The 13,627-nt window shown below is 35.5% G+C and overlaps 1 protein-coding gene across 23 annotated transcripts in view; it reads right to left on the bottom strand.

Moving 5' to 3' along the window:
• The window catches only part of LOC139765081 (phosphatidylinositol 4-phosphate 5-kinase type-1 alpha-like), a 372,175-nt gene that overhangs the window by 17,632 nt on the left and 340,916 nt on the right, over positions 1-13,627 (bottom strand). For 2 of the 23 annotated variants that reach the window (XM_071692225.1, XM_071692240.1), the window contains one exon: positions 12,788-13,582. The exons of the other annotated variants lie outside the window; for them this stretch is intronic. In XM_071692225.1, the coding sequence (XP_071548326.1) occupies positions 13,562-13,582 (21 nt within the window). In that variant the 3' untranslated portion in view covers positions 12,788-13,561. Of the gene's footprint in view, positions 1-12,787; positions 13,583-13,627 lie in introns of those variants that run through there. 23 annotated transcript variants of the gene reach the window in all.

The following is a 13,627-nucleotide window of genomic DNA, read 5'->3' as shown; positions in this document are numbered from 1 at the left end:
TCTTCACACATTCTTCAATTCTCCTACAACTTTTGTCCCCTCACCCACACTATACCTCACTTCTGCTTCCAAGGTTCCATTTGCTGCCATGTCCACTACCAGATATCTGAAACACTTCACTTCCTCCAATTTTTCTCCATTTAAACACCCCCAATGAACCTGTCCCTCAACTCTGCTAACCTTACTTCTAGTTATATTTACTCTCAATTTCCTCCTTTCACTCACTCTTCCACACTCAGTCACAAACTTCTACTGTTTCACACACAAATCTGCCACCAATGCTGTATCATCAGCAAACGAATGACTCACTTCCTAGGTCCTCTTATTCCCTATAGACTGCACACTTGCCCCTCTCTTCAAGACTCTTGCATTTAACTCCTTCACTACCCCCATCAATAAAGAAATTAAACTGGAGTAACATCACACACCCCTGCCACAGACCAACCATTCACTCTCCTATCTTCCTACTAGTAGATATGCCTTACACCTTTGATAAAAACTTCTCTACTTCTAGCAGCATTCCTTCCACTCATTATTCTTCAGACCCATAAATGTAACATAGAAATCCATCCGTTTCTCTAAGAATTTCTCGCACACATTCTCCAAAGCAAATAACAGCTCCAAATATCCTGTCACTTCTGAAACCAAACTGTTCCTCCCCAATCTGATACTCTGTACATGCCTTTACTCTCTCAATCACTACCCTCCAATCCAACTTACAAAGTACAGTCATAAACTCACATATACCTCTCTATAAATTTGCTTCATACTACAGTTAATTTCCTTCATCAATGCATCAAATTAAATTCTAATTAACTAATGGCAAGTATAAGAGTTTGGGTCTAATTATGGCCGATGAACACTGCATCACATCAATGCATCAATAATGTTGAGCCAACCCTATCTACAAATAAGCATACAAGGTGCAGCTTTCTTATATAAATGGGGCAAATTTCATTGTATTACTGTAAACTAAATTTCTGGGTATTAAAAGATTTTGTCCATCCGCACTTCATTTTAATTTTGTTTATCTTCTATCATATCACAAATAAATGGGTTAATCACGAGACAAACATGTTCTAAGACAATGCATAACTAGACAAACTTGACATCTACACAAACAGTATTTCTACATCGCTCTTACAAAAACAAAATTTGATCAATATATAACAACGATCCTCAACAGAATTCTTTTCGGTCTAAGTTTATGCCTTTAAACCATAGAGGTGTTGGACCCACATTTCAATCAAATATGATGGTGAGAATTTCTGGCACTGCAATGTGAGTGACTTCTCTCTAAGGCTACAGTGAAGTACTCAATCCTATAGTCACAGAGGATATAGTATTTAGAGAATGTAGTGTCACATGAAATTAAACACCAAAATTCTGAAAAGATGTGAGAATTTGCAAGTTCCAGTTACATGATAAAGAAAATGAGAGTTCTAACTACATATATCAATAACAGAGTTCTGAAGTAAGTAATCTGAAAATTCCTAATCACAAGACATTGGAATAATGGAGTTGTGGTCACAAGCTGTAATGACAATGAGAACTGTATCCACATACAGAAAGAGTATATGCAAGACTTTCATAAAATGAAGAAATATTGTGGGATTTTCACTGTCAAGGCAGGTCAGAATCTATGGGACTTTTACACCCAAAAAAGGAAGACATATAACATGAAATTTGGTATGCTTTACTCATACTTACCATAATCTACCTTAAATCCTTTCATCTGTTACATCTTCACAATGGATTTCAAAATACTTAAAACAAGCATACTTAAATAATCTTTTTCATGCTATATTACTACATGTTGCAAGTATCTACATCTTGCCACCTGCAGCTACAGGCAGAAACTGCTGTTACCTTGGTCCGTAAACACAATATGGTTTGAGATAATGAAGGGAGAGTTTCAAAATACTTCAAGATTCCTTTTAAATACAGGAAAGCTTGCAAAGTATGCAATTCACAACTTTGCAAGCTTTTTATAGCTCATCAAAAGTTTTAAAGCCACTTGTGGTTATAAATTTAAAAAAAATGTAAAGGAGTATTAAGTACTATGGTTTTACACAATCGATAAACATCTACGTTATTCGACAGCGTCTTTGCTGTCTACAAAGATAATGGACATTTGTAGTAATGTACTTGCAGTGCTTACTACTGAATATTAACTATATCTAACAAATGGACAATGATGATATAAATGTTTGCATTTAATATCTAAAAGCTGAACTACATAAAATATCATAATCTGTGAAAGTAATTGTGGCAGTAATACTGATATTCTTAATATTGGTAACAATATACAATGAAAGTGCACTGTTGTCATTTTCCCTATAAAGTTAGCATCAATAAGATCAAGTGACAAATTGGCATTTCCCTTCACATTTATGGGATTAATAAATCAGTGAAGGACTGATAAATTATCAAAAAAGAATTACATCTGTACTATTTTACATTAAACTGATATTACCCTTAAATGGAATTAAACTTCTTGGTTCATACCCTCCATACATTTGAAAAGTGTCAATATGAACAAGTAAATTCACAAGAATGAAACTATACATGAATTTGGCCATGTCAATAGGTAAACTTGGCTTTTCTTGCATTACTGACCTGAAATTTTTGTGATCTCAAAAATGATTACAAATATTCCTTTTCCTCATAATACTGAAATTAATTTCAGTACAAAATTGAGTCTGAGTTTAAACTAATCTTGGGTTAATATGTGAAGCTTTTTATTTGGAATTCAGTAAGATTTAAAAAAAAAAAAAAAAAAAATTTGCAATGATTATAAGCATTTGTAATTTGTTCTGGAAGGAGGTAAATAAAGTGCGTAAGACAAGGGAGCAAATGGGAACTTCAGTGAAGGGCGCAAATGGGGAGGTGATAACAAGTAGTGGTGATGTGAGAAGGAGATGGAGTGAGTATTTTGAAGGTTTGTTGAATGTGTTTGATGATAGAGTGGCAGATATAGGGTGTTTTGGTCGAGGTGGTGTGCAAAGTGAGAGGGTTAGGGAAAATGATTTGGTAAACAGAGAAGAGGTAGTAAAAGCTTTGCGGAAGATGAAAGCCAGCAAGGCAGCAGGTTTGGATGGTATTGCAGTGGAATTTATTAAAAAAGGGGGTGACTGTATTGTGGACTGGTTGGTAAGGTTATTTAATGTATGTATGACTCATGGTGAGGTGCCTGAGGATTGGCGGAATGCGTGCATAGTGCCATTGTACAAAGGCAAAGGGGATAAGAGTGAGTGCTCAAATTACAGAGGTATAAGTTTGTTGAGTATTCGTGGTAAATTATATGGGAGGATACTGACTGAGAGGGTGAAGGCATGTACAGAGCATCAGATTGGGGAAGAGCAGTGTGGTTTCAGAAGTGGTAGAGGATGTGTGGATCAGGTGTTTGCTTTGAAGAATGTATGTGAGAAATACTTAGAAAAGCAAATGGATTTGTATGTAGCATTTACGGATCTGGAGAAGGCATATGATAGAGTTGATAGAGATGCTCTGTGGAAGGTATTAAGAATATATGGTGTGGGAGGCAAGTTGTTAGAAGCAGTGAAAAGTTTTTATCGAGGATGTAAGGCATGTGTACGTGTAGGAAGAGAGGAAAGTGATTGGTTCTCAGTGAATGTAGGTTTGCGGCAGGGGTGTGTGATGTCTCCATGGTTGTTTAATCTGTTTATGGATGGGGTTGTTAGGGAGGTGAATGCAAGAGTTTTGGAAAGAGGGGCAAGTATGAAGTCTGTTGGGGATGAGAGAGCTTGGGAAGTGAGTCAGTTGTTGTTCGCTGATGATACAGCGCTGGTGGCTGATTCATGTGAGAAACTGCAGAAGCTGGTGACGGAGTTTGGTAAAGTGTGTGAAAGATGAAAGTTAAGAGTAAATGTGAATAAGAGCAAGGTTATTAGGTACAGTAGGGTTGAGGGTCAAGTCAATTGGGAGGTGAGTTTGAATGGAGAAAAACTGGAGGAAGTAAAGTGTTTTAGATATCTGGGAGTAGATCTGGCAGCGGATGGAACCATGGAAGCGGAAGTGGATCATAGGGTGGGGGAGGGGGCGAAAATTCTGGGAGCCTTGAAGAATGTGTGGAAGTCGAGAACATTATCTCGGAAAGCAAAAATGGGTATGTTTGAAGGAATAGTGGTTCCAACAATGTTGTATGGTTGCGAGGCGTGGGCTATGGATAGAGTTGTGCGCAGGAGGATGGATGTGCTGGAAATGAGATGTTTGAGGACAATGTGTGGTGTGAGGTGATTTGATCGAGTAAGTAACGTAAGGGTAAGAGAGATGTGTGGAAATAAAAAGAGCGTGGTTGAGAGAGCGGAAGAGGGTGTTTTGAAATGGTTCGGGCACATGGAGAGAATGAGTGAGGAAAGATTGACCAAGAGAATATATGTGTCGGAGGTGGAGGGAACGAGGAGAAGAGGGAGACCAAATTGGAGGTGGAAAGATGGAGTGAAAAAGATTTTGTGTGATCGGGGCCTGAACATGCAGGAGGGTGAAAGGAGGGCAAGGAATAGAGTGAATTGGAGCGATGTGGTATACCGGGGTTGACGTGCTGTCAGTGGATTGAATCAAGGCATGTGAAGCGTCTGGGGTAAACCATGGAAAGCTGTGTAGGTATGTATATTTGCGTGTGTGGACGTATGTATATACATGTGTATGGGGGTGGGTTGGGCCATTTCTTTCGTCTGTTTCCTTGCGCTACCTCGCAAACGCGGGAGACAGCGACAAAAAAAAAAAAAAAAAAAAAATACTGCAGACTTATGAGATGAATATTTCAACACTATCACACAAATAAACTTATGCACTAAAAAGTGCCTTAGAATGAAGTAAATAAACATTCATAAGAGAAATCTTATAGTCAACATTCCAAGTAATGGAAAAGATGGCAATAGTGGGATGTAGCCATAGATATGCAGCTTCCCTGTGTCTCACAAAATACTCAAGAGAACAGATCCCTGGAATATCTGATGATTTATGCAGTGACTTTGTCTGCTTATTTCTAATGAGAAATACTGTGGCATATACTAGAATGATAATGGCCATCACCTGACAGTTTTTGAATACGAAATAAAGAATATTCATACTTGCAAAAAATAATCTTCCATATTAATCATCCCCAAAATATTTCTATGAAAACCATCTTCCTTTTGAAGCATTCCTGATGTTCAGTCACAAGACAGACCTAATTGCAGTGTAACATTTATTTATGGTAGCTGACATCACATAAGGAAAACAAGTTCCAATCATGGCCATCATAAGTGAAGGAAAAAAAAGTAGGAAAAAGAATGAAGGAATTAATCAAGGCTTCTCAGGTGTTTGTAGACCCACCTCTTAAAGGCAGAAACATTATAAGAAGAAGGTAAAATGAGAAAAGGAGATATTTTTCATGGCTTCACTCTTCAAGGGAAAAGTTAGCATCATAAAAGTTAATCACCTTGTTGCTTTTCTCCACTTGGAAACTATGGGAAATAGCAACCAGGTACAAGTTATGGGTACATGCTTAGGTGGTAGGAACACAAACAAACAGTTCATAATAGCAGTGGCTAAATCAGTTTATGTAAATTGTTTTATATCAAAGTATACAAAACCAATAGACTTTTGTTCTTCACATAAACCTTTCCATTCTTCCTAATGACCTTCAACCATTTCATAAGCAATCTTACTTTTCAGCTGTCTACATTGTAAGAAATCTACAAATATGTTTTTAGTAACTATTTACTCATCTTCAAATGCCTGTTCTCGGTTTAATTTGCTGCAGATGGGTATCTCTGAATGCAGCATTCTAATATTTCTTAAAGTGTAATACCTGAAGTAAAAATCACTTCATATTGGAAGGAGAGAAAAGGTTCCTCAACCTCTAATTACATTTGCCTTCTCTCTAAATTTTTATATTCAAACAGTACAACCACTAGTGTTACACAGTGAGGACTAATCCCATATGAGGAATATTGCAAATCCAGGGCTTAAGGTAGTAATGAGATCTTCAAAAATCACAGAAACACTTGGGCAAATCATTGAAATAAGACTGTTTTTACTTAACTGTATTATAAGATCACACATGAAGAGTGGAACAGAGGGGCCTTGATGTGGACAGGGAGCTGTGGTTTCGGTGCATTTCACATGACAGCTAGAGACTGAGTGTGAATGAGTGTGGCCTTTTTGTCTGTTTAACTGCGCTGCCTCACTTAAGCAGGGGGAAGTGATGAGATGCCACTTCTATTTGGTGTATACCATAAAAGTCTAGTAAACCATAACACAGTCTTCAATTAGTGAGAAAAATTCAGAATTCAGAAGTGGGTCACACGGATGATCCACTCCAAATAGGACATACATCTAATAATACTATATGGATAAAATCCCTTGTAGGGATAGAAATAGATAGATAGATAGATAGATAGATAGATAGATAGATAGATAGATAAATAGATTTTTTTTTTTTTTTTTTTCAAACTATTCGCCATTTCCCGCATTAGCGAGGTAGCGTTAAGAACAGAGGACTGGGCCTTTGAGGGAATACCCTCACCTGGCCCAATTCTCTGTTCAAAAAAAAAAAAAAAAAAAAAAAAAAAAAAACGATAAATAGATATATATATATATATATATATATATATATATATATATATATATATATATATATATAGATAGATAGAAAGATAGATAGACAGACAGATATATAGATATATAGACACAGAGAGAGAGAGAGAGAGAGAGAGAGAGAGAGAGAGAGAGAGAGAGAGAGAGAGATAGAGAGAGAGAGAGATACTACTACATCTACATTAACAAAAATCAGACATTAGAATTAATCCTATAACAAAATGGTCCTTGTAAATGTTGCATGAACTGTCAGAGGTCTTGCTGTGTGATCTAATATGACAATTGTATTATCTGGCCATTTTCAGGGCAAATCAATAATCTAATATGGAAAATTTGTTTTGGATCTTTATACTTTCTTTTTTCAAACATTCTTGCTTTTACATTTAAAATCATTTAGAAATAATATGCATTATTTGCTAGTACATGATATACTTAAAAGTGCACAAAACAATGCAGCAATCTGAATCCTGGGTAACTGAAATCTTGAGTGCAATGAATCTAAATTCAATCCAAATTCTCAGCTGGAGCACATACAGTATCACTACTACGTTAATTTCATATAAGAAGTCAATACTATCAAAGAGACAAGCAGTTAATAATACAGAATACCTACACTAACAAAAAAGTTGACTTTACATTCCGAAAAATTCACCATAATGCCTTCTATATAAAACTGATTATGGTACAAAGATTTATATAAAGTCCTACAGCTTTATGTTAAACACAATTCAGCAAGAAAACCCACTAAAACTCTTAAAATACAGTAGATTTAAGACTAAAACTTTTTGCTTGTAAACTTTTTTCTTAAAAACCAAGATCTGAACAATATTCAAAAAGATACTGGCCACTTTACTTCCACCCAGCTGACTTCCTTGTGCATATTTAGTTACGGAGTTTAATTTGATACAATTAGTACCATGTATAAAAGAAACTTAGCTTTCCAAGTTTAAATTTTCAGATTTTAACAGTAATTATATCAATTGTTTTGCCCTAAATATGAAATGATTGTATTTCAACAGCACACATATGTAATCTTGTTGGGTCTTTGAAGCTTAATCCTAGTTCCCTATAAATTTTCGTGCCAGTTTGGCCCACAGTCTCCAAACAACTGTGCCTCAGAAAATCTTTTATATCAACCACTATTATCTCCAATGGAAATCTATCAGTTATGCTATTACAACCACTGTTACATAAAGTATATGTGAGATAATGAAAAAGTTCTTATTTCTGTGAAAGTATGCTGATTCTAATATTCTAAATAACGATTTTTTTTTTTTTTGGAACAATACGAGTACATCAATATTTAATCCATATTAATGACAGCATCTCTTGCTGCTATCTTACTACAAGCCTATTCCATATGTTTGCTTGGACTTTAATTTGAGAATTTGGCTTTCTATGTATGTCTTTAATACATTCTCTCTCTTGTCTGTGTCAAGAATTTATACTGAAAAGAACTCAAAAGCATTAAATACAGATACAACTACAAAACTTGAAACATCTATAGTATAGGTAAGAATTACAACAGTTATTGATGTCCTAAAACTCTAAGAGCACATGGTAATACCAAGAGCAGGAAGTCATCTTTGACATGAGTATCACCATCAATGGACAGAAAGAAGCAAAGCCTAGTTGAGGATCTTCCTGCCTCAAGGGAGCCTACCAAACCATGCCCACCTGGAGCACAGCTTCAGGGAAGATAAGTAGTCCTGGGTTACAAAGAATACTGTAAAGTACTACACTTAATCTTTAAAGAGAGCAAAAATCGAAGCAGCTATAATTTTCATCTTAATTATAATTTCTTGGTACTTATGGGTGGACTTTTTCCATTATTTAGAACTTAACTTTTTAATTAGCAGCTGACTCATGACAGTGTAACTTAAATACTCATAATCATTATTTCATACTAAACCCTGGATAAAATTCCAGGGAGCTGATAGTCATCATTATTTAAAGGTGTTTCCCTACTATCTAGTGAAACACAAAACAAATAAACATCATGTCAGTGATGAAAATGGTATATGACAAGGTATATACTTGCTGCTACCTTACATAAGTTAGCATTTAACAATTCAAAGTGAGACCCCTAGCCCATAATGGCACAAATTAACAGTATGTCACATATTCCAATTCTGAAAAGAGAGCGAAATGTTGGTATAACGAAATACATGCACGGCACAGCATACCGTTATAACTGAGTTACAAGATATCTTATAAGTGCTAACAGTGAATAAATACAAGTAAAACTTCCAAAATTCAAATGGCTTGGGATCAAGCAGTATTTGAGTTTTGGGAAAATTCAAACTTTGGAGATTTAAACTTGATCAATTTGCACACAAATAAATGCTGATACAACTGATCTAGAGATGACTTGAGTGAAACAATTCCATTTTATTGTTGGTTTAGCTGGGAATCATTTCTTATATCAATGTTCTACTCATTCATTTTAAAACAATTCCATTCTACTCTCTCTTTGGCTTAAAATCTTTTCTTATATCAAACACTGTTCTACTAGCTCAGTTGAACACAATTCTGATGCCATACATTGTGTTATTCTTGTATATTTCAGCTATTTTGGGGGTTTTGTTGAACTGAAGAGATTGAATTCTTACCTAACTCCTAATCTTCTGTTCAAAATATTCAGCAAATAATCAATAAAACGTGGACTGTATTTTTCACATATTTTCGATATTATTGGACACAATAATTTTCAGTTGGTCCTTCCCTAATGCATGGATTAACAGCTATTTACATGCTGAAAAATTGAGAGTAAATATGTGAAACAGAGATCATACTCCTACAAACTGTTAGTGACTGTGTCTGCACAGAAACGTTCAAGGAATAATCCACAAAATCATAAGATGTATCATATTCTTTATGATTTTACTAAACAGCTCTCTTTAGAAGGTTCTTACCTGATGACTGAATCAATAATCATCTAAATTTTTCACTAAATGTGACAAAATGGCTAGAGGAAATAAAATTGTAATAGTAAAATATCTTTACTAATACACTTTTATTTTCCTTATACTTTTCCCTGGATATATTGACCCCTGTAACACTCGTCTCTTGGTTTAGTTTTGTATATGATGCTCTCTTTTTTTAAGATATATTTTCATGTCTGGGAGACCAATCTGGAGAGAACACTAGGGTGATTTATTTTCTCTTGATTAGTTGTAAGTCTCTTCTTGTTTTATATCAAACTAGCATATTTGAATACAAGCTCGGCAATAAGGATGGCATACACTGAGTTATTCTGGTGTGTTTTCGTTATCTTTTGGGTTCTGAAGTACTGAGATGGAACTTTAAGCTAGCTCCTGCACCCCTAAATTTCAAATAATTGAAAACATAATTGACAAAATGATAAAGTAAAATGCATGATTTAAATGTCTTTTACATAGTTTTTCTCAGTTTTTACCTAATGCATAAATCGATAATTGTATTAATTTTCAGAAATTATAGGAGATAATTAATGCTTGTTAACTATAGAGTTCATTTCAATATAATCAAAATCTTTTGTTTTTCTTACTTGTTTGCTGTTTCCCCTGTTAGTGAAGGAAGTAGCACTGGAAATCGACTAAGAAAAGGCTTGATTTACTAACACCCATTCTCTAGATGTCATAAGAAATGCATTGAAACCACAGCCCCTATCCACAAACAGGCTCCATAGACCTTTCAGTAGTTTTCCCCCAGGCTGCTTCATATACCTCTGTTCATTCCAATGACAACACATCATCCTCATATATCACATCACACCAATTTACTCTATCCTGTGCATGCCTTTCACCCTCCTGCAAGCTCAGGTCCTGAGGATAGAAAACTTTATTCACTCCATCCTTCCATTTCCATTTAAACCTCTTCTCACTCATTCTCTCCATGTGATCAAGCCATTTTAGCACACCCTCTTTAAGGTCTCTCAACCAACTCTTCTTTTTACCACATCTCTCTCTTACCCTGTTATTATTTACTCAGTCAACCTTCCTAACAATATATACTGTCATATTTATTCATATCATTCTTATCCCTGGGGATGGGGGGAAAGAATACTTCCCACGTATTCCTTGCATGTCGTAGAAGGCGACTAAAAGGGGAGAGAGCAGGGAGATGGAAATCCTCCCCTCCCATTTTCAATTTTCCAAAAGAGGGAACAGAGAAGGGGGCTAAGTGGGGATATTTCCTCTAAGGCTCAGTCCTCTGTTCTTAATGCTACCTTGCTAATGTGGGATATAGCAAATATGTGTAAAAAAAAAAATTTACTCAATCCATCTTTCTCAATATACACAGCCATCATACATTTCATTTCCAGCACATTCTCCCTTTTCTGTTCATTCTCATCTATACACCATGCCTCACATCAACTGAACAACATCGGGACTACTAAATGAATAAACACACCCATTTTTACCCTTCCAAATAGTAACTTCTCTTTGCACACATTCCTTAATGCACCTAAAACCTTTGTCCCCTAACTCACCCTATGACACACCTCAGCTTCCATGGTTCCATTCACTGCCATATCCACTCCTAAAAAGTCGAAAACATTTCACTTTCTCTAAGTATTCTAAAGATATAATCAATTATTTGACATAAAGTATTTAATTTTCTATCTATTTTGCTACACATTTTCTTCAGATGAACGTATGCAAGGTTTGGGCTATAAATGAGGATATGTGGAGGAAGATGGAGGTGTCAGAAATGAAATGTTTGAAGAAAATATGTGGTGTGAGGTGGTTTAATCAAGTAAGTAATAAAAGGGTAAGAGAAAGATATGGAAATAAAAAGAATGTGGCTGATAAAGCTGAAAAGGGTACTGAAAAGATTTGGATGTATGGAGAGAATATGCGAGGAAAGGTAGACAAAGAAGATATATGTGTCAGAAGTAGAGGGAACAAGAAGATGGTGGATACCAAATTGCAGATGGAAGGATGGAGTGAAAAGATTTTAAGTAATCAGGGTGTGAACACACGAGGATGAAAGACACGCATGGGACAGAGTGAACTGGAATATGTGGTAGACAGAGGTTGATGTTCTGTCAATGGAATGAACCTGGGCATGTGAAGCAGCCAGGGGAGACTATGGAAGGTCTGCAGGCCCTGCTGAGGTGGAGCAAAATAAACTCTTATTGTAGTCAGTATCTTCCAGCCATGAATTCCCTAAGATGGACAGTGTGTGGCTTTTAGCTAGATTTCGAAAAAAAGCAGATGATGATCATGGATTACTTGACAATGACGATTTGTCTTCGATTTGAGAGAGGAGAGATTTAATGGACAAAGACTCTCCCAGTACTAAAAGCTCACCAAGAAGAGGCAGAAATGTTCCTAGCAAAAGTGGAGGCAGTATTGCAAGCACCCTCCTAACCCTGACAATGCTGCATCTGACCTATGCCCCTGGATTTTAAAGACATTTTATAATTCAATTGTTCTGAAAAAAAAAAGTTATGAATCACACTGATTGTACCAAGAAAGATTTGATGTAAGATAAAACATAGCATTACATAGAAATACATTTTCTGGAGAAGGTAAAATAATCAACAAAACATGAATAAGGGCAATTCACTTGACACTGAGGACTTACTCCTGCACTTTAAGCACGTTGAGCTGAATCATCTACAAAACTTCCATGCACTATCGGAGCGAAAGAAATGGACAACACATACTTGTGAAGTGATTTTCTTTTTCATTGTTATGCGATTATCTTTGAAACTGTATGACTGAATTCATTTTTCAAACACTAAAAAACTGAGATTCAGAAGGCCATATGAAAATCTAAGTTAGGAAGTAAGGGGTTAAGAATGCTATGCTTATATGTTTGGGTGAAGTGTGTAACATGCTGAGGGTATGATGTCACATTTGAGAAAGGCTAGCGAGTGGTGGGATGAGGATGTGCAGATGCCAGAGAAAAGAGGTGGGTGGACTCCCAAGTAATTTTCCCGTGACTTAATTCTTCAACAATGGGTCAACAAAGTTACAGAAATAATGCACAAAATGTAAGTACTTCTCTATTATCTAAGTATAACCAGCCCAATTACTGAAGAGCTGTCATCTGTTATATCAGTCCTTATTGAGGATGTTTTTCCTTTAAATATGTCTTTCAACCACAACTGGCTGTGAAATCACAAAAAATACTAAACTTTTTCACAGAAAAAGTTAATACATAGGCTGCTTATAAAATACACAGCTGGTAACATGATATCTTTAATAACAAACTCACCTATAATCATGCACCATCAAGCATCCTGCTTGCATACTTCACAACAATAATATGCAACTCAAAAGCAGATATAAGACTCAAAACCAAAATGATCAAAAGTTCTAACCAAATTATAACCATATACTTCATGCATGTTCTCATTTGGTTATATACATTTTTAGAATAATAGGCCACAAAATACTACCCAAACTTAAATCAATGCAGGTATATATCTATATACAGAAAACTTTTATCCACCTCCACCCTACTCCTAATACATCACATTACATTTACAATTTTGATAAAGCATGCTTGTAAACATAAATATTATGAATGCAATCTTTTCTTATTAATCCTTTGGTTGAAAATTTTAATGCAACAGTGTTCATTTTTCCAACAAAAAAAATGGAAAATGCTCTTTGACTTTTTTCCATATTTGACACTAAAATTCCCTGAAAACAATAATGGATGGTGAGAATTCACTTAAAAAAGTTAAAATAATTGCAAATGATTACCAGTAAACGATATAAAAATATGAAAAAATATCATACAAGCATAATTATAGCATCGCTGACAGTATTTTCATTACAGCGTTTATAATGTTAGTTTTATAGCTTTATATTTGGTAATATTTCACCTTGAAATGTGGCACCACTCCAGAAAACTGGTTCTTATCAATAACACTGATGAAAGTTGAGCATGCATCCAACAGGAAATTACAGTTTCGAATGAGGGGAGCCATGCAGTAAAGGGTTAAAGTTTCCTTTCACACTGCATCACACATTCCCTGAAAACACAATTGTTAATACATTCAGTGTGCTACCATACTCAT

This window comes from Panulirus ornatus, chromosome 52, assembly GCF_036320965.1.
Source record: "Panulirus ornatus isolate Po-2019 chromosome 52, ASM3632096v1, whole genome shotgun sequence".
Taxonomy (NCBI): domain Eukaryota; kingdom Metazoa; phylum Arthropoda; class Malacostraca; order Decapoda; family Palinuridae; genus Panulirus; species Panulirus ornatus.
This window is presented reverse-complemented; position numbering and strand designations above follow the sequence as displayed.